This window comes from Perognathus longimembris, chromosome 17 (assembly GCF_023159225.1).
Source record: "Perognathus longimembris pacificus isolate PPM17 chromosome 17, ASM2315922v1, whole genome shotgun sequence".
NCBI classification, from domain to species: Eukaryota; Metazoa; Chordata; class Mammalia; order Rodentia; family Heteromyidae; genus Perognathus; species Perognathus longimembris.
In genome coordinates this window covers 8025743-8043002 of record NC_063177.1, presented here as the reverse complement: position 1 = coordinate 8043002, position 17260 = coordinate 8025743, and the positions used below count along the sequence as shown (strand labels likewise).

Below are 17260 nucleotides of genomic sequence, written 5' to 3'. Positions count from 1 at the left end.
CTTCCATACTCCTGTGTGAAAATGACCTCTTTTTTATCCACAAAAACAACTTTATTAACCCAACTGAAGACCCAGTTCCTGGCCCTCTCACCCCAATTCCCTTTAAATGATGGGGCTGGGTAAGAAGCATGGGGCTGGAAATTTCCCCTACCCCCCTCAATTCAAAGACTGGAGGAACATGGCCAGTGCAGGACATAAGTGCCAAGATTAAGAGTTAAGCTAGAATGGCAGATGAGGGAGAAGAGAAGGAAGGAGAAGGTGGGAGATCTGTTGATGGACCAGGAAAAACCAGAGGTGCTGGGGCTAGGGAGCCAAAGGAGGCAGGAATGGTAGGGCTGGAGCCCAGGAGTGGGGTTCGTTCTGAGGCAGGGTGGTCCCTTGGCTCCCCTTCCTCATCACCCTCCTCTTGGCCCCGATTTTCTTCCTCCTGCTCCTCATCCCCAGGACCCCGATGAACTGGCTGCTTGCAGATGGGGCAAGTCTTCCGGGTCTGAGTAAGCCAGGGGTCCACACAACGGCTGTGATAGGCTGCAGAGAAGAATGTGTGAAATGCCTGCTGGTGGAGTGGGGACACAAGCACAATCCGTGAGCATCTCACCCACCGTGAGCGCAGGGCAGCACACGCAGCTTGTCTCCATCTTCATATTCATCCAGGCAGATGGCACAGACATCGTACTGGTCTCCTACAGAAAAAAAGGAATCTCTTCCTTCACTGAACCATTCTGACAGGGAGGACTTAAGAACTTATTCTAGAAGACTTGTGGCAGAGCAAACCCTGAAAATGGTTATTTTCCTTGAGGCTACAAAGCAAGGGGAAGAACTAAGATGAGCAAGCAATGAAGTAGGACAAGGCCAGGGCAGGACACAGGAAGGAACAAGCAAAGAGAAGAGGTAAGAAGGGAAGTGGGTTTTGGGGGAAGTGAGAGGGTGGAGATTAGTGGGAGGAGCAGAGATTAGGGGGCAGGACTTCTGATACAGCCTTATATGGGCACTGGAGGCTACATATAGCCCCTCACCTCTTTTTTTTTTCCCCCAGTCCTGAGCACTGTCCCTGGCTTTTTTTTTTTTTTTTTTCTCAAGGGCTAGCTAGCACTGCCACTTGAGCCACAGCACCACTTATGGCCATTTTCTATATATGTGGTGCTGGGGAATCGAACCTAGGACTTCATGTATAGGAGGCAAGCACTCTTGTCACTAGGCCATATTCCCAGACCCTCACCTGTTTCATTAAATCTTCCACATGCCTTCCATTCTTCTGCTCTCCCCCTCTTATATGTACACAGCCTAGCCCTCAAACTAAGTGTAGTCGTAATAAGTTTCTGTCTACCTCCTCTCATGTCCTCTTTGTACTTGCGGACAAAAAGATGACACCTCCACCATCTTTGTACCCCTTATCTGCTTGGGCTCAGACTCCTTCAGAACCAGGTAAGCAGTAAGAAAGTCCCACTCCTTCCTGTTCCCTCACCCTTTTGATAGTCATGGGTAGGAATCTGTTTCAATTGCTCTTTGGTAAGCCGATTCCGTTGAAGCCGTTTCCGGTGCTGGATACAACGAACTATCTGGGAGAAGGGGGAATGGATATTACAGGCTTAGAGAACAAAACAAAAATTCAGTACAACCTCCCCTTCCCATGTTCCCCTATCTCCAGATCCAGTCTGACCTTAGCCCCAGCTCTCCCATCAGATGCATAGAGCCACTCACCATTACTGTTCCCATGGCCAAAACCAACAGTCCTACTATCCCAGTGAAAGGAATGAGGTAATAGCCCAAAGGGAAGCTATTGTCAGGAACCAGAAGTACCCGAGCCCTGAAGAAAGGAAGACCAGTCTCAAGGAAGGAAAAGCAACTGGCTCTGGACAAGACTCATAGGAAATAAATGGGGGGGGGGGGGGGGGACGGGGACAGGGGACGGGACCTGAGACCCAGCTTTGGGGGGCAGTGAGGCTTCCAGGTTGGCATGGAATTGAAGGAGAGGGATGGAAACACATATCCTACCCCTTCTCGTAGACAAAGAGGGCACGCAGGTACTCAGCACTTCTTTCTCCAATAAAGACAGATGGGATCCAGATCTGCTGCTGGATTTCTTCTGCAGGGATCAGGGCATTACACTGAATCTCAACCTACTCAAATCCTTTGGGGACTTGGTATTTGGCACTGTTGACCCATTCCACACAAAGGTCTGGCGGCTTCTTTCTGTAAGCCTTCAGCCCTCCCACTAGCTCCAGATTTTAAGCTCTACTGAAAACCCAGATCTCCCAACCTTACCACTATTCCACACCATGTTGAGAAGTTCATTGGAATTCACATTGTGTACTACTGCGGCACCATATCCAGCTTTCTGTGCATTTAGGACCTAAGGGGACAAGGCAAGGAACAAAGAGCCATCACGTACCCTGCTTCTCTTCATGCCTGGTGCTGTTTACCCTCAACTTCCCAGGTCCCACTCCACATTCAGCAACCTTGACGTCAAAGTTGCAGTCGAATCTTCGAAGCAGTGCAATAAAGACTGACCCATTGACCGGGGCTGGGGGTGGTGGGGCAATAGGACTGCAGGCATTTTCTGGGTGAGCCGCCACAAGGAACCCCTGGGGGACAAGCATACAGTTCAGACCTCTCCTCCCTAGGTTCTTCCTGCAGGGCCCACTAATACAGCACCTCCCCCACCTCCTGCACATCTTATTACTTAACCTTTTTCTCATAGGCTTCCATAGACACAACTAAAGTAAACAAAATCCCTTCAGATTTTCCCATCATTCCTCTCCTCAGATGAGCTCCCCACATTCCAGGTTAATACATTCCTGCCCCTTAATTTCCTACTGATGGATTCAAGTTCCTTCACATTCCTCTCCAGGAAAAACAAGGCCCATTCATCTCACTTGTTTTCCAGTTTCCAATGTCACAAACTACTAACATATAAGGCCCGAATGAGTTCTTGCTATGTGGTAGGTATCCTTTGTGAAGTAATACAGAATTGCTTATCCAATTCATGCTTACATTCACAGTAATCCTAAAATCCTATTTTACAGTTTAAAAAGATTTTAAAGATTAAGGGAAAATTGGCCATGCAACCAATAACTTGCTCCCAAGACTACTGAAAAGCAATATTCATATCTACTCAAAAACTCAAAAGAGTTCCAGGGGTGGACTTGCTACCTCTAGGTTCTGAGTTCCATTCTACACGTCCATGCACTGACAGTATGGGGGCGGGGGGGGGGGGGTTGCCAGGGATTTAACCTAGGGCCTTACACAAGCTAGGCTAGGGCCTTAAACTAGGCAAGTGTTCTACCACTGGGCTACATCCCTAGCTTAATTTTTAACATGACTCTTTCTACCTCCAGTTTCACCTAGGACATGTCCCAGGATAGAGAACATGGAGGAAATAGGACACTGGGAAATCACCTGGAGTCCCTCCTGGCTCAAGGCAGCCCCAAACAGTGCTGGGAGGTCTGCGAAGTCCATGCTGGCATTGTGCTCCGAAGTCTGCGGACAAAAGGAAAACAGTCCACGTATGCTCTCAGCCTGCACAACCTCCTTCACCCGGCCCGCTCCGCCCCTGACTCACCGCTCGAATGAGCCCCCGGATGGGGGACGCTCCCCACAGCACGGTGGCCACAACCACAGGAAGCGGGAAGGCCGCAGAGTGCATGACAGCCAGAGGGAAAGGGCCGAGGAGCTCGCGTCCCGAGAGCAGGAGCAGAAAGTTCTTGGACCCGCCTTCAGGAGCCTAGGGGCCCAGCCACCCCCAGGACCCCCTTCTCAGCTACATGGGGGCGCCGGGGGAGGAGCCCCGACTCGGGGAGTGAGACAGCCAACACGTCAGGAACCGGGAAGGGGTAGGGACGTGGTTTCTTTCTGGTATGGAAATAAAACTGGAAGGGATTGAGGCAAGCACAGGTGATACAAACTTCCGAGAGTGGGGGCGGGGGAAGCACAAGGAGGAAGGACTTCCGGCCAGGTGGGTCGTCTTCCTATTCCCGGGGAAGGGGCTTCCGGTAAAGTCAGGCCGCTTCCAACACTGGACGCTCACGACCAGGGACTTCCGGTCCTAAAAGATATGTCAGGGATGGAAGGAGAACCTGTAAAATGAAGGGGGCACCAGTTCCCACAGGACAACCCAATCGTTTCCTTTTATTGCCTAAGACCCTAAGGCTGCCCTGTTTACAAACCTCTGCTCCTCCGTCTAGCCGCCGCCGTACCTCCAAATATCGCGAGAGCGCTTGGCCTCCTCCCACGCGCCCCTCCCCCTCCTCGGAATGCGTGCCGCCCTTATCGCGAGAGACCGCCTAAGTCTAGCTAGTCTAACTCATTAGCTCTCGCGAGACTTTCAAACAAACTATTTTCCCGCGATTCCTATTCGGTAAAAACAGCATCCATACTCCGGCTTTCCAAATCGGCCACACCTCTTCCCGCACGCACTCTTCAAGCTCCTCCCTCGGCCACGCCTGCTCCCAGACGCCTTTGCGATGCGCGCGCGCGCCTGCGCCGGCACCAGCTTCTGGCCGGGGCTGGACCTGAGAGCCGGAGGGGCTTGCGCGCGCGCCCTCGCCCTGTTGCGCGCTCGGTGTCACCTTGGGCGCGAGCGGGGCCGCGCGCGTACGGGACCCGAAGCCGGGGACCTTTGAGTGGCGATGGCGGCGACGGCGAATGCCGGGATCCGCGGGGTGGACGGGAAGCCCCGTACCTCCCCTAAGTCCGTCAAGTTCCTGTTTGGGGGCCTGGCCGGGTAAGCTCCGGCCCCAGGGGATGGGAAAGAAAGAGGAAGGGACTGGCGCCAGCAACCGGGCCTGGTTCATCCCGGGATGTTTTTCAGTGAGCTGAACCTGCTCAGGGTCAGTTGATCTCTAGTCGTATTGCAAGAGCTTTGATGGGCAGCCAGGAGCTTTTCCCCCATTGCAGGGTCCTTTTTGGGCTGCATCAGGAGTTATTGCACCACTCGCACCCGGCCAGACACCTGAGTTTTCCAGCCCACTTGTTTGGCTGGCCTGGGGTGTTTGGGGCTATCCAGCTTGCATAGATTTCATGTCATTAAGCAATTTATTAAATAACTACATTAGGGTCCCAGGCGGTCGATGCCTCCTCCACCCGCTCGGTGGTTCCAGCTCACCTCTTGACCCCCGAGGAACTGCCTAAAGCACTTTCATTGCATGGCCCGTGTTGGACAACTATATCTCTCAGGCATATTTCTCTTGCTGCTCACACGCATATACACACGTACACCCGCTTTCTGAATCCTTTGCTACATGGCAGGCCCTGACCTTTGTAACTCCTTGCTGCCAGGCTTCAGTAGGCATTAGTAGATCTGAAACAACTGACCCCTGACTCCTCTCTTCTCCCAGGATGGGAGCTACAGTTTTTGTGCAACCCTTGGACTTGGTGAAGAACAGGATGCAGTTGAGTGGAGAAGGGGCCAAGACTCGAGAATACAAAACCAGTTTCCATGCCCTCACCAGCATCCTGAAGGCAGAGGGACTGAAGGGCATTTACACTGGGTACTGGAGCCTCAGGTTGGGAGGGAGGGCATGTGGTATGGGGTCAGCAGGTCCAGACCTTGGCCCTGACGTATTGATCCCTTTGCTTCCTAGGCTGTCCGCTGGTTTGCTTCGCCAGGCCACCTACACCACTACCCGCCTCGGCATCTATACTGTGCTTTTTGAGCGCCTGACTGGGGCAGATGGTACACCTCCTGGCTTTCTGCTGAAAGCCCTGATCGGCATGACTGCAGGTGCAACTGGTGCATTTGTGGGAACACCAGCTGAGGTGGCTCTTATCCGCATGACCGCTGATGGCCGGTGAGCTCCAGGTCCAAGCCTAGCCCCAGTCCCATTTCTGCAGTCTGAAAAACTAGAGCACCACTTTGTTTTGTTGTTGGCATTGTTTTAATCTCAGGCCTAGAACAGAGCATTTGTCTGTTCAGGCCTCTCTTGTCTTTGCTGTTGTGGGCTGTCCTGATCTGGGTCTCTTTCTGCCCTGACACCAGGCTTCCAGCTGACCAGCGCCGTGGCTATAAAAATGTGTTTAATGCCCTGATTCGGATTGCCCGGGAAGAGGGAGTCCCCACACTGTGGCGGGTAAGTGAAGAAATTGGTGACTTAGGGGATGTGGGGTCAGGTCTCTGGCGTTTTTACTCTTCTTCCATTTGCTCACTTCCAGGGCTGCATCCCTACCATGGCTCGAGCTGTTGTTGTCAATGCTGCCCAGCTTGCCTCATACTCCCAATCCAAGCAGTTCTTGTTGGACTCAGGTAAGACCCCAAACTAGCCCTCAGCTATCCAGCCTGCCCTGGACTTCTGCTGAGCTGAATATCATCTTCTGCTTCTTTCCCCCACCCCTACCCCCCAGGATACTTCTCTGACAATATCCTATGTCACTTCTGTGCAAGCATGATCAGCGGCCTTGTCACTACTGCTGCCTCCATGCCTGTGGACATTGTCAAGACCCGGTGAGTGTTCAGGCCTGGGCTTAGAGAGGAATAGGAGGGCTCCCTTTCTGTTTTTCATGTCCCTCATTCTCTCCTTCAGGATCCAGAATATGCGAATGATTGATGGGAAACCAGAGTACAAGAATGGGCTGGTGAGGAAGCGGGGAAGAGGGGGATTGGGCTGGAATCTCCGATGCCCTGGGAGGACTCTGAGGGTAACTGGGTAAAGGGATGGAGCTCTAAAAGCCAGGTCCTAGCCCCAGCACCCTGCCTGCCTGTCTGTCTAGGATGTGCTGATGAAGGTCATCCGCTACGAGGGTTTCTTCAGCCTGTGGAAGGGCTTCACACCGTACTATGCCCGCCTGGGCCCCCATACTGTCCTCACCTTCATCTTCTTGGAACAGATGAACAAGGCCTACAAGCGTCTCTTCCTCAGTGGCTGATGTGGCTGGGGTCCTGGAGCCAGTGTGCCAGGGCTTCCAGTCATCACTGCTCCTGTAGTCACTGCGCCCAGGGGGCCTGGTCTCCACTGCCCCCAGCCCCTCTATTTATTTCCCCTCCAGTGTGGTTCTTTCCTTTGTGGTAAAGGACTTCAATCTGTCCGACTCTCTGTTCCAGCTTGCCCTGCTTGGCCTGATTTTTATGACCACTGTGTCCCTGGTATTTCTTGGGGGAAGCTGGGAAACTCCCTGAGGATTTATAGTTCCTCTTGGGTATGTCTCAGGGCACACAGGACAGCAGATCTCACTTCTCAGTGGGGAAACCGAGGTAGAGCTGAGTAGAGAGAGAACGGAAGCTATCGGAATAGCCCACAGAAAGTCCACAGAGGGAGAATCTGGCCTCTCCTCCCACTCACTGAGGACCTAATTAATAAATTGAACTGATGACATCGCCCTCAAATCTGGACAGTTGTGGGAGTTCAGGAAGGGGAGGAGACTGGACAAAGAAGCTGATGTCCCTGGAAAACAGAAACTGGAGTTTTAAAGAAAATTATTAAAGAAAAAGCACCTGCTGGTTTTATGAAAATGCTATGTAAAGCAGTTATGCCACTACAGCTGACAGGGCAAAGAGATGAGAGCTCCAGCCAGGCCCTGAGTTACTTCCAAGCCACTTGCTCAAGAATGGGGCCGGTACACAAATCATCTGACGCAGTCCCCAGAAAAGCCTCTGGGATGGAGAGGCCATCTTTGCAGCCCTAAGAGGGAGGGGATAAAAGGATAAAGAGGCTGAGTCAAGCTTGTAGGCCACACGTGGGTGGGGCTGGGGAGGAAGCAGGCCCTGGAGTCCAAGCTGGAGGGAAGGGAGACTTGGGCTGTTTGGGGGAGAGTGAGTGCGTTATCCACATCTTGCAAAGTGTGTTTCCCAGGCTCTCCCCTCAAGGAATTGACAAACCTCTTAGCCCTTAAAGGGGAATGGCAAGGTCAAACCAAGAGGAGTACTGGCAATCTGAGGGCTGCCTGCCAGCCCGGGGGACTGGCAGGCAGCAGGTGAGAGCTTTTCCCCTTGACAGAGCCTTGTTAACAAGGCTCCACAAAAAGTAGAACTCAGCATCTTGGTGCCCCTTCTGCTGAAGGTCCAGGCACTGTCCCTTGGCTTATTCACCCTAGGCTGATACTCTACCACTTGAGCCACACGTCCACTTTCAGCTTTTGACTGGTTAAGTAAAAAGTTTCACCAACTTTTCCCAAGCCAGCTTTGAGTCCTCCGTAGCTAGGATTCCAGGCGTGAGCCACTGGCATTGGGCCCTGTCTCATACTATACCCTGCACTACCATGGCTACTTTGAGACACATCAATCCTGGACCTTGTCCTTAAGCTTCAAGCCCAGCTGGAGAAACAGCTCTAGCTGTGGGGATGTGGGGGAGAGGGTAGCGATGGGTCCTGTTCACAGCCCAGTATAAGAGGAGAGACTTGCAAACAGTAGTAGTTGGACATGTTGGTAAGGAGGGTGAAAGCTCAGAGGGGAACATGGCTGGAGGCAGTGATTTGTGAGGTGCTTGCAGTGGTTCATACACGGATAATGAGTGTGCCAAGCCAGATGAAGCGCACTGATAAAGGGAATCAGTGCCAGGAAGTCCTTGGTTGCCGAGTTCGAGTGTACCCTACCTGGAGAAAGCATCCAATATAAGTTAGAAACTTGGTCACTGTCTCAAGGAAGACCCTTCCAGAGCCACTAGAGGAAGGGATGTCCAAAAGATGCAATCTTGGGGCTGGGGATATGGCCTAGTGGCAAGAGTGCCTGCCTCGGATACACGAGGCCCTAGGTTGGATTCCCCAGCACCACATATACAGAAAACGGCCAGAAGCGGCGCTGTGGCTCAAGTGGCAGAGTGCTAGCCTTGAGCGGGAAGAAGCCAGGGATGGTGCTCGGGCCCTGAGTCCAAGGCCCAGGACTGGCCAAAAAAACAAAAACAAAAACAAAAGATGCTATCTTCACTCCCATTTTCTGGCCCCAGGCTCTGGATTGGCTGAGGACAGGAATGCCTGACCAATGTTGCAAGCAGATGGCAGGATCAGGAGTAAAGGGTCCCATTTACCTTTGTCTTGACTTTAATGGTAGAAAACCTGAGACTTCAGATCTACCTCAATGAGATACTATTAGACCCACACCCTCCCCCTGTTCCACGGGCCTGCACAGTGAGGGGGCTCTAGCCACCCACCTTTCTCACTTGTGTTGTAGGCTACCAGCAGGTAAGCCTTAGTAATGCTTCTTAACTCCAGACTGTTCTAGAGCTGATGCTTGGGCCCTTCAGGAGAGGAGCCCTCTTAGGCAGGGTAAGGAAAGGGCCCTATGTACCTACCTCACCTACTCTGAGCTGTGAATAGAGTTTGTTGAGTATTTGGGATTAGGGAGCAGTTGGAACTTCAGGTTTATTGTTATTTTATTTTGACAGCACTGGGCTTTGAACTTGGCCTGTGACTGAGTCATGCCTCCAGCCCTTTTCACTCTAGTTATTTTCCATGAAGAGTCTTGCTTCCAGCCTGGCATATGTGAGGGACATGATCCACCTGTTTTAGGCTTCCTGGTAAAAGTAAGATAACCAGCATGCACCACCAAGCCCTCAGTCAAAAAAAGTCTCCCCTTTTTATGCCCAAGCTAGTCTCAAGCTGATCCTCTAACCTCAGCTTCCCAAGTAGCAGGATTTGTGTGAGCCACTGGTACCCAGCTGGTATGTTGAGAAATCTCATAGCAGGTACCCTAGTTAGTCACTTCATCAAAAGAAAGTTTTATAACTTATTTTTATTATATAAATAGTATACAATGATTCTGGAAACTAGAAAATGCTAAGCAAAGAGGGAGGGAAAGAAACATGTTTAAGACACTAGGAAATAATCAGTGATCACCTCTATAAATCACTTTCCAGATTTTCTTCTATATATGGATGCATGTGCTGTATTTGCTCTTCAATTCTTTCCCAAAGTGCTGGCAGTAGCCATGTAGCCTGGTAACCTTCCCTTCACTCCCATGCAACAAAGGGCTCTTGGCTCTGTGGTTCTGCCAATTCCATTGTCACACTAACCCTCCTGATTTATGGAGTCTGGATTCATATGTCTGGTTGTGAAGAGTGGGCTTTGCATTTGAAAAATAGCAATAATTAAGACCTCCCTATGACCCTGTGTGCCTTAGCCACCCGCCCCTTAGCAAGATACCAATATGAGAGCCCATCAGAGGCTTTCCCAAGGTCCTCCAAAGCCTGGCCTTCAAAGACTATGACCAGAATACCTAATGCCCACTCTGCCCAGCAGGTCCTCCCCACGACCCTGACTCAGGGCTGAGGGCCGCCGTCCTGCTACTAGAGGCCCTATCCGGCCATTCGGCCGTACCCACAGGAAGAGGCTGGAACGGAAAGTTGGGAGCACCCCTTGAAGGAAGAGCAGCCAGGCCCTGGGCACAGTCACCAGCCTGCCCCTCTGCACTTCCACCTGTGTGGTCTGTGTGGCTGGGGCCACAGCAGGATCCAGCACGTGTGGGCTCACGTGCCAGACCCAGGTCAGCAGGCAGATGAGGACCACAGAGGCAAACGAGAGCCAGAAGAGACCCAAGACATAGAAGCCCAGGGAGAGCAGGCAGCAGGCATCAGGGGAGAGGAAAGGGTCCTTCCTAGAGCTGTGGGAATTCCCTCGAGCCACCCAGCGAGGCTCTGGAAGGTGGATTGTGTGGATGGGTTCTAAGGCATTAGTGAATGAAGTAAGTTCGGTGGGAAAGGATTGTTTTGGAATGATCAAAGTTTTAGTGGACTCTGGGGTAGTTGGGATTGAGGTGGGTTCTGGGGTTATTGGGGTGGTGGTGGGTTCCAGAGTGGTTGGGGTGGTTGGGGTGGTTTCTGGGGTGGTCAAGGTGGTGGTCGGGATGGTTGTTGGTTTTGGGGTGGTCGGGGTGGTGGTTGGTTTTGGGGTGGTGGTGGGCTGTGGGGTGGTGGTTGGTTTTGGGGTGGTGGTGGGCTGTGGGGTGGTGGTGGGTTCCGGGGTGGTCGGGGTGGTGGTTGGCTTTGGGGTGGTGGTGGGCTGTGGGGTGGTGGTGGGTTCCGGGGTGGTCGGGGTGGTGGTTGGCTTAGGGGTGGTGGTGGGCTGTGGGGTGGTGGTGGGTTCCGGGGTGGTCGGGGTGGTGGTTGGCTTAGGGGTGGTGGTGGGCTGTGGGGTGGTGGTGGGTTCCGGGGTGGTCGGGGTGATGGTTGGTTTTGGGGTGGTGATGGGCTGTGGGGGGGTGGGGGTTTCCGTGGTAAGCTCTAGACTTTTGGAGAAGGCAGTAGGTCCTATGGCCACTGGGAAGGCAGAGGAGTGTGAGGTCGGGCTGGCTAGGAATGTGTTCTGTGTCTCAGTGAATCCTTGGGTTGAAGGCAAAGAGAACATTTTTCTGTCTGGAGCAGCAGTGGACTCTGAGTAGAGGCCCCAGCGGGTTATGTGGGCCTTGGTGTAGGTAGAGAACTTGACCACAGTCCTGGTGGCATGGATGGGGTCGCTCCTAGAGACGTCCTCATAGTCATCGTAGGTTGCGCTATCCCCGTCACCGGGCACAGGGCAGTCCTTCCCCGGATAGATATAGACAGGTGTGCTGCCCAAATTGGCACATCGCACACTCGCCACATTGGGGGTCATGCCCTTGACATCCACACCCTCCTTCCATAAGTAGACGTTGTTGGCATTGTCCTGCAGCCAGCGTCGGAAATAGAGGATATCACAGTCACAGAACCAGGAGTTGCTATGGAGAAAAGCAAAGGGCAGGAGGAGGTCCCCGAAGAAGCCCTTGGGGACAGTGCGAAGCCAGTTCCCCTGGAGATAGAGGCTGTCAAGCTCCCCCAACCCCTCCAGAAGCCCGGGGGGCAGCTCACCCAGTTTGTTGTTGGACAGATTGAGCTTCCTCAGCCTGGGTGTGGCTAGCAGGAGTCCTGGGGGCAGAACCTGTAGGTTGTTGTTTTGCAGGTAGAGCTCATGGAGATGGCTAAGTCCCTCCAGGACCTCGGGGGACAAGGAATTCAGCTGGTTGAAGGAGGCATCTAAGGTGGCGAGTGCAGGCACTGCTTGCCCCAGGGAGGGCAGGCTTTTTAGCTTATTGTGAGAGACATCCAGGGTCTCTAGCAGTGGCAGTGTCCCATCCATCTGCAGGGTTGACAGCTCGCTGTGGTCCAGGTACAGCTGAGTGAGCTGAGTGAAATGCACCACGGCTGCCGAGGCGAAGGTGTCCAGGTGGTTTTTGCCCAGGTAGAGGATGCCCGTGTCTGCTGGCAGGTCGGCTGGCAGGGCTTTCAGCTTCCTGTTGTCACAGTTCACCTCCAACTGACTGGTCACTTTGCCGACATCACACAGGGGGTGGCAGTAGAGAAGGCTTGGCAGCAGGAGCAGCAAGAGGAGGAGAGGCATGGGGACCTGCGGATGAGAGGAGCTTGAATAGATGTCCCATCAGCCCTTGGCATGGCTCCCCCATTGCCCCTGACTCCTGGAGCTCCTCGTATTCCTCAGCAACTCAGTTTCCACACCTCACCCGCCTTACTCCCCTTCTCCAGTCCTTATTCACAAGCCGAAACTACCAGCTCCAGGTTCTCAGCCTCCAATCCCTCCCCCTATCCTGGGAGCTTCCTCCTTCCCCCATCCTAGCCCCAGCCCCATCGTACAGGCAGGCAAAAGGACCTCCGGAGGCTCCAGGCTGCTCTTAGGGTATGACTTGGTCCTTTACTCTTCCAGCTTCAAGCCAGAGGCAGGAAGGGAGTGAGGATGAGCAGGAAATGTTAGTCTGATTGGGGCCTCCCGTAACCGGGGGAATAGTCTCTCCACAACACAAGCCCTTATCATCTCCCTCCATAACTTTCCCCCCAGCCCTCCTATTGGCTCCTTCCACACTGGGGAGATGTGGTGTGGACTCCTCCAAACCACCAACCTCTTTTAAAAGCCTCACCACAGGGCCCCTCTCCTCCCCATCGCAACCACTTTCTCAGATACTGAATTCAATTTCTCCTCTTCCTGGCCTCCCTCCCTTGGCCTCCCCTCCTCCCACGAGGCTAGTTTTTCTTCCCACACCTCTTCTACCCCCATTGACTTGGTTGTGCCACAGTTGCTAATGCCCTCCATTTTGCATCTCTATTATATATGATCTTACTTGATCTTGCAGCTTTCATACTCACATCCACTCCCTTCTTGGGACTTTATTTTTGGTCTCAGCACAGTTGATGAATCCAGCTGTTTGGATGTTGTTTGAATGTATCACCAGTTTTCTTGATTTTTCTCTTACCTGTCTGGTTTATCCTTCTCAGCCTCCTTTATGAATTCTTCTTCTTCTGCCCTTCCTGAGCAGCTGCCCTTGTTCCTAGGCACGCTTCATGTTTACACTCCAGAAGTTCCTGGTGTTCATCATTCTCCTTGCCTTCTCCACCGCCACTACCTCGTGACTCTCAGATCTCCAGTCCACACCCCTCTCCTGAGCTTCAAATATACATGTCCAGCTGCCTTCTGAACTTCTGTCTTGAGATGTCCCACAAGTACAGAAAATGATATGTTCATCTAGCCATGATTTACGAGGCTGATGAGTTTAAGACTCACCTGGCCTATATAAGCAAAACACTTCTCAAAAAGACTTAAAACAATCCAGGTCCTGGTAGCTCACATCTATAATCCTAGTTACTCAGGAGACTGAGATATGAGGATTGTGGAAGCAGGGAAGCTGTCCCTTAGCTTTCTTGCTCAAGGCTGAAGCTCTATCACTTGAGCGAGCCACTGCCCCACATCTAGCTTTTTGGAAGTTAATTGGAGATGACAGTCTCACAGACATTCCTGTCTGGGCTGGCTTCAAACTTCCATCTTCAGATCTCAGCCACCTGAATGCTAGGATTACAGGTGAGAACCACTGGCTCCCATCTCTATCCCGTCGTGTGTGTGTGTGTGTGTGTGTGTGTGTGTGTGTGTGTGTGTGTGTTTACTACAGTTTTATTGAAGGCTGCAAGTGGCCAATTGTGCTGGGTGTTACAGGTAGCTGGTACCAGGCTCACAGCTGTCTGTTTGAGAGGGGCTGGCGGTAAGGCAACTGCCCTCTCTTCATAGATGGGTAGGGCAGCCTAACAGCTCATCTCTCCTACACCTCCTCCTCCTTCATTTCACCCACATCATCAGGCACTCTGACTGGACCCTGGAGACCTCCTGGTCACATTTCTGGTTCAGAGAGTGCAGCTTGCCCTTTCCATGCAGCCAGGGCTCCGCAGACTATAACAATCCAGAACAGGTCAAATTAATAGTGGCTGCATAACAGTGGCCTGAGATAACAGAAAGAGAGCTGCCGGGCAGAATGGCTGCGGAGGGTAAGGATAAAGTCTTCTGTGCTGAATCCCAGCAGCTGAACAGTACTCAAAGGTTAAAAAACCTGACTGTGCTCCACGAGGTAGAAGTCCCCATACGAGATGAGGAAGCAAAGGCTCAGGGAGGGCAAGCGCTGGGCCCATCTGCTCACCACCTGCACCCATGGCCCAGGAGCTTCCTGGCCATGACAGAGCTGGAGGTAGGAGTTAGTGCACTACAAGGTAGATGGTGGTCCCTGGGCCTTGCTCACTGAGCTTGTGATGCAAAGTGCAATTCCTGTTACAGTGAGCGTCATGCCAGCAACTGCTCCTTTTCCACCAATATCTTCCCCAAGGACCTTCCCAACAATAAGCGTGAAGACAATGGCCAGGGAGTTACAGAAGGGCACAGCAAGGGTCAGATCTGTTGATGCCAAGGTGAGGTAGTACAGAAGGGAGCCACACTGGTTGAGGAGAAAGGGCATCAGGTACTCGGTATTCAAGAACAGGATCTTCATCTCCTGCAGCAACTGGTGGGCCCAGGTAGGCTCCCGAACCTGCTGCAGGCCGGCCGAGGCCCGCTTCAGCAGCGGCTGCGTGCCACGCCACAGCGCGGCCAACAGGACCAGAGCCAGCACCTGCCCTGAGTGCGAGTGCGTGGAAGGTTCCAGCCCCCCCCCCTTCCCTCCCTCCCCCCTTCCCTCCCTCCCTCCTTCCCTCCCTCCCTTCCTCCTTCCCTCCCTCAGGGACGTGGATCCCTGAGCCTGCCTGCGGGATGGGGGTGTCCCAGGGCTGGGGCACCAGACAAGTCGCCGCAGAACTCCCAGAGCCGGGGGGGGGGGGGGGTCGGGAGGCATGCAGGGGGCGGGGCCGCTACCCATCCAGAGACGCTGCCCTGGCAACGCTGCTCTCTCTACCCTGTCTTGATAATTATTTTTTTCCTGTTTCCGAACTTCTCACCCTACCTCCTTATCTCTTGCCTCTTACTTATCTGGCAGGTTCCAGCTCAGAATGTCTTCCTTTGAATAGCCTCTTCTGACTTCCCCAAACAGATGAGGTCTGCTTAAAAAGCCAGCCCCCAGGTCTGTTGGACAGTTAATGATGAGGATGCCCACTTTCCACTCCTCAGAAGAGCAAACTGCACAGCCACATGAACCTGCCCCTCTCTGTGCACTACATGTGATTAAATAATGGAGTAGACATTTGTGCCAGAAGCAATTAATCCACAGAGTTGATGTTTATATTATTTGTCATCTGCAAAGCATTTGGGAACTGTGGGGAAAATGAGGCAGTTAGAATCAGGAAGTAAAGTAGAAGGTAACTTCAAGAACCAGAATTGTTAACAAGGTTGTTAGTTTTTTACTGTATTGGGATCAGTTAGAGTTTAAGCTGTAAGCAACAGGAAATGTTCTGGCTAATTTAAGCCAAAAAGGGATTTATTAAAAATACATTGGCTAGGCTGGGCACCAGTGACTCAGGCCTGTAGTCCTAGCTACTCAGGAGGCTGAGATCTGAAGATTGCGGTTCAAAGCCACCCCAGGCAGGAAAGTCTGTGAAACTCTTATCTCCAATTAACCAGCAAAAAGCCAGAAGTGGAGCTGTGGCTCAAGTAGTAAAATGCTAGCCTGAGTACAAAAGCAAAGCTCAGGGACTGTGCCCAGGCCAGAGTTCAAGTCTCAGAATCACTGTGCGTGCATACACACACACACACACACACACACACACACACACACACACACCATTGGCTAAACCAGGTACCCATGGTTCATACTTGTAATCCTGGCTACTCAGGAGGCTGAAATCTGAAGGCTGAGGTTTGAAACCATGGAGGTAGTAACATTCATGTGACTTACTCCAGTTAACCACAAAAGCCAGAAGTGGAGATATGGCTCAAGTGGAGGAGGGCCAGTCTTGAGTGAAAAAGCTGAGGGACAGTGCCCAGGCCTCACATTCAAGTCCCAGTACTGGCATGCACATAACACAAACAAATACATTGACTACAGCCAGGCACTGTTACATGTACTTGAAATTAGTAGCATTGTGCATGCTACTAATAGTGAGATGCTGTCTCCTAAAGAAAGAAACGAATTGGCTACTTCACAGATTTATTTTTCTGGACTGGAAAGCTTGACATGGAGCTATATAGCCAGGAAAGGTGCTCAGAACAGGTGCCCAGGCAGCAGAACCAGTCCAGTAAGCAAGACTCTGCTCCTGCTCCAAGAGCTGTGCTGTATTATTCTAGCTGCAGAGCCGGAAGTGAGCCTCCAGCCTCTCCTGCTGCTGAGAGTCCCGTACCATCTCTATGCCTTTATGACACCAGCTTCTAATTTAAATCCAGATATGAATCTGATGGACCTGTGTTTGAAATGCAAGGGATTCTGGGAAAGTAAGCATTTCTTAACATTTCCAGCTTAATAGAAAGCATGTATTGCCTTTCCAAAAATTCTGAAGGTTCTTCCAAACATAGAAAACAGATTCCCATGTTTTGATTTCTACTGAAATAATCCTGTTTTACTTTCTTCAATTGTCAGTGTGCTACATTTTGGTAACACGTTTTTTTTGTTCAAAATTTAAATAATTAAAGGTTTAGAGTTAACCTTAATTGGTCTTTTTTTTTTTTTTTCTGGCCAGTCCTGGGGCTTGGACTCAGGGCCTGAGCACTGTCCCTGGCTTCTTTTTGCTCAAGGCTAGCATTCTGCCACTTGAGCCACAGCGACACTTCTGGCCATTTTCTGTATATGTGGTGCTGGGGAATTGAACCCAGGGCCTCATGTATACGAGGCAAGCACTCTTGCCACTAGGCCATATCCCCAGCCCACCTTAGTTGGTCTTATCAAATCAATTGTTCCTTTTAATATAATTCTGGGTTGATTTGTTCACATTTTTGTTGTGGCTCTTATTGGTCTCTGTCTCCCAAAAGCTGAATAGCTGGGATGACAGATATGAGCCATCACACCCAGCCCATATAAATTTGAAAACAATCTTCTTTGTGTCTACAACTATGTTACTAAGATTTGGATTAGAAATACTAAGTCTGTACATCAATTGAAATCTTTTTTTCCATTGAGTCTTACTGGATCTTA

The 17260-nt window shown here is 51.7% G+C and overlaps 4 protein-coding genes across 6 annotated transcripts; 1 reads left to right on the top strand and 3 right to left on the bottom strand.

The window, feature by feature from the left end:
• Nucleotides 1-36: 36 nt before the first annotated feature.
• On the bottom strand, nucleotides 37-4256 carry Rnf167 (ring finger protein 167). 3 transcript variants are annotated; one of them, XM_048365832.1, is made up of 10 exons: nucleotides 4167-4256; nucleotides 3563-4076; nucleotides 3400-3480; nucleotides 2460-2585; nucleotides 2266-2353; nucleotides 1996-2086; nucleotides 1702-1807; nucleotides 1466-1559; nucleotides 603-683; nucleotides 37-528 (listed from the first exon to the last, which is right to left on the bottom strand). In XM_048365832.1, the coding sequence occupies exons 2-10, from the start codon at nucleotides 3644-3646 to the stop codon at nucleotides 215-217; spliced, it is 1065 nt and encodes a 354-aa protein (XP_048221789.1). In that variant the 5' UTR covers nucleotides 3647-4076; nucleotides 4167-4256; the 3' UTR covers nucleotides 37-214. The 3 variants fall into 3 exon arrangements, with proteins under 3 accessions (XP_048221789.1, XP_048221790.1, XP_048221791.1); XM_048365833.1 differs by lacking the exon at nucleotides 4167-4256 and having other exon boundaries at nucleotides 3563-4140; XM_048365834.1 differs by lacking the exons at nucleotides 3400-3480; nucleotides 3563-4076; nucleotides 4167-4256 and having other exon boundaries at nucleotides 2512-2585.
• Nucleotides 4257-4487: 231 nt separating this feature from the next.
• Slc25a11 (solute carrier family 25 member 11) lies at nucleotides 4488-7023 on the top strand. Its single transcript, XM_048366207.1, has 8 exons — nucleotides 4488-4723; nucleotides 5337-5489; nucleotides 5583-5789; nucleotides 5978-6068; nucleotides 6151-6241; nucleotides 6340-6439; nucleotides 6519-6570; nucleotides 6706-7023. The coding sequence occupies exons 1-8, from the start codon at nucleotides 4629-4631 to the stop codon at nucleotides 6859-6861; spliced, it is 945 nt and encodes a 314-aa protein (XP_048222164.1). The 5' UTR covers nucleotides 4488-4628; the 3' UTR covers nucleotides 6862-7023.
• A 2569-nt stretch (nucleotides 7024-9592) lies between these two features.
• On the bottom strand, nucleotides 9593-12580 carry Gp1ba (glycoprotein Ib platelet subunit alpha). The gene is made up of 2 exons (XM_048365859.1): nucleotides 12528-12580; nucleotides 9593-12282 (listed from the first exon to the last, which is right to left on the bottom strand). The coding sequence occupies exon 2, from the start codon at nucleotides 12274-12276 to the stop codon at nucleotides 10120-10122; it is 2157 nt and encodes a 718-aa protein (XP_048221816.1). The 5' UTR covers nucleotides 12277-12282; nucleotides 12528-12580; the 3' UTR covers nucleotides 9593-10119.
• A 1235-nt stretch (nucleotides 12581-13815) lies between these two features.
• LOC125365786 (transmembrane protein 234-like) lies at nucleotides 13816-15939 on the bottom strand. The gene is made up of 2 exons (XM_048366022.1): nucleotides 15936-15939; nucleotides 13816-14820 (listed from the first exon to the last, which is right to left on the bottom strand). Exons 1-2 carry the CDS (start codon nucleotides 15937-15939, stop codon nucleotides 14414-14416), a joined length of 411 nt encoding a protein of 136 aa, XP_048221979.1. The 3' UTR covers nucleotides 13816-14413.
• Nucleotides 15940-17260: the final 1321 nt, after the last annotated feature.

Coding starts and splice junctions, on each gene's coding strand:
- Slc25a11 (XM_048366207.1), top strand. CDS start 4,629: ATGGCGGCGACGGCGAATGCCGGGATCCGCGGGGTGGACGGGAAGCCC. Junction 5,790..5,977: donor CGCATGACCGCTGATGGCCG/GTGAGCTCCAGG, acceptor CCCTGACACCAG/GCTTCCAGCTGACCAGCGCC. Junction 6,069..6,150: donor GAGTCCCCACACTGTGGCGG/GTAAGTGAAGAA, acceptor GCTCACTTCCAG/GGCTGCATCCCTACCATGGC.
- Gp1ba (XM_048365859.1), bottom strand. CDS start 12,276: ATGCCTCTCCTCCTCTTGCTGCTCCTGCTGCCAAGCCTTCTCTACTGC.
- Rnf167 (XM_048365832.1), bottom strand. CDS start 3,646: ATGCACTCTGCGGCCTTCCCGCTTCCTGTGGTTGTGGCCACCGTGCTG. Junction 3,481..3,562: donor TCCGGGGGCTCATTCGAGCG/GTGAGTCAGGGG, acceptor TTTTGTCCGCAG/ACTTCGGAGCACAATGCCAG. Junction 684..1,465: donor TACCCATGACTATCAAAAGG/GTGAGGGAACAG, acceptor TTTTTTCTGTAG/GAGACCAGTACGATGTCTGT.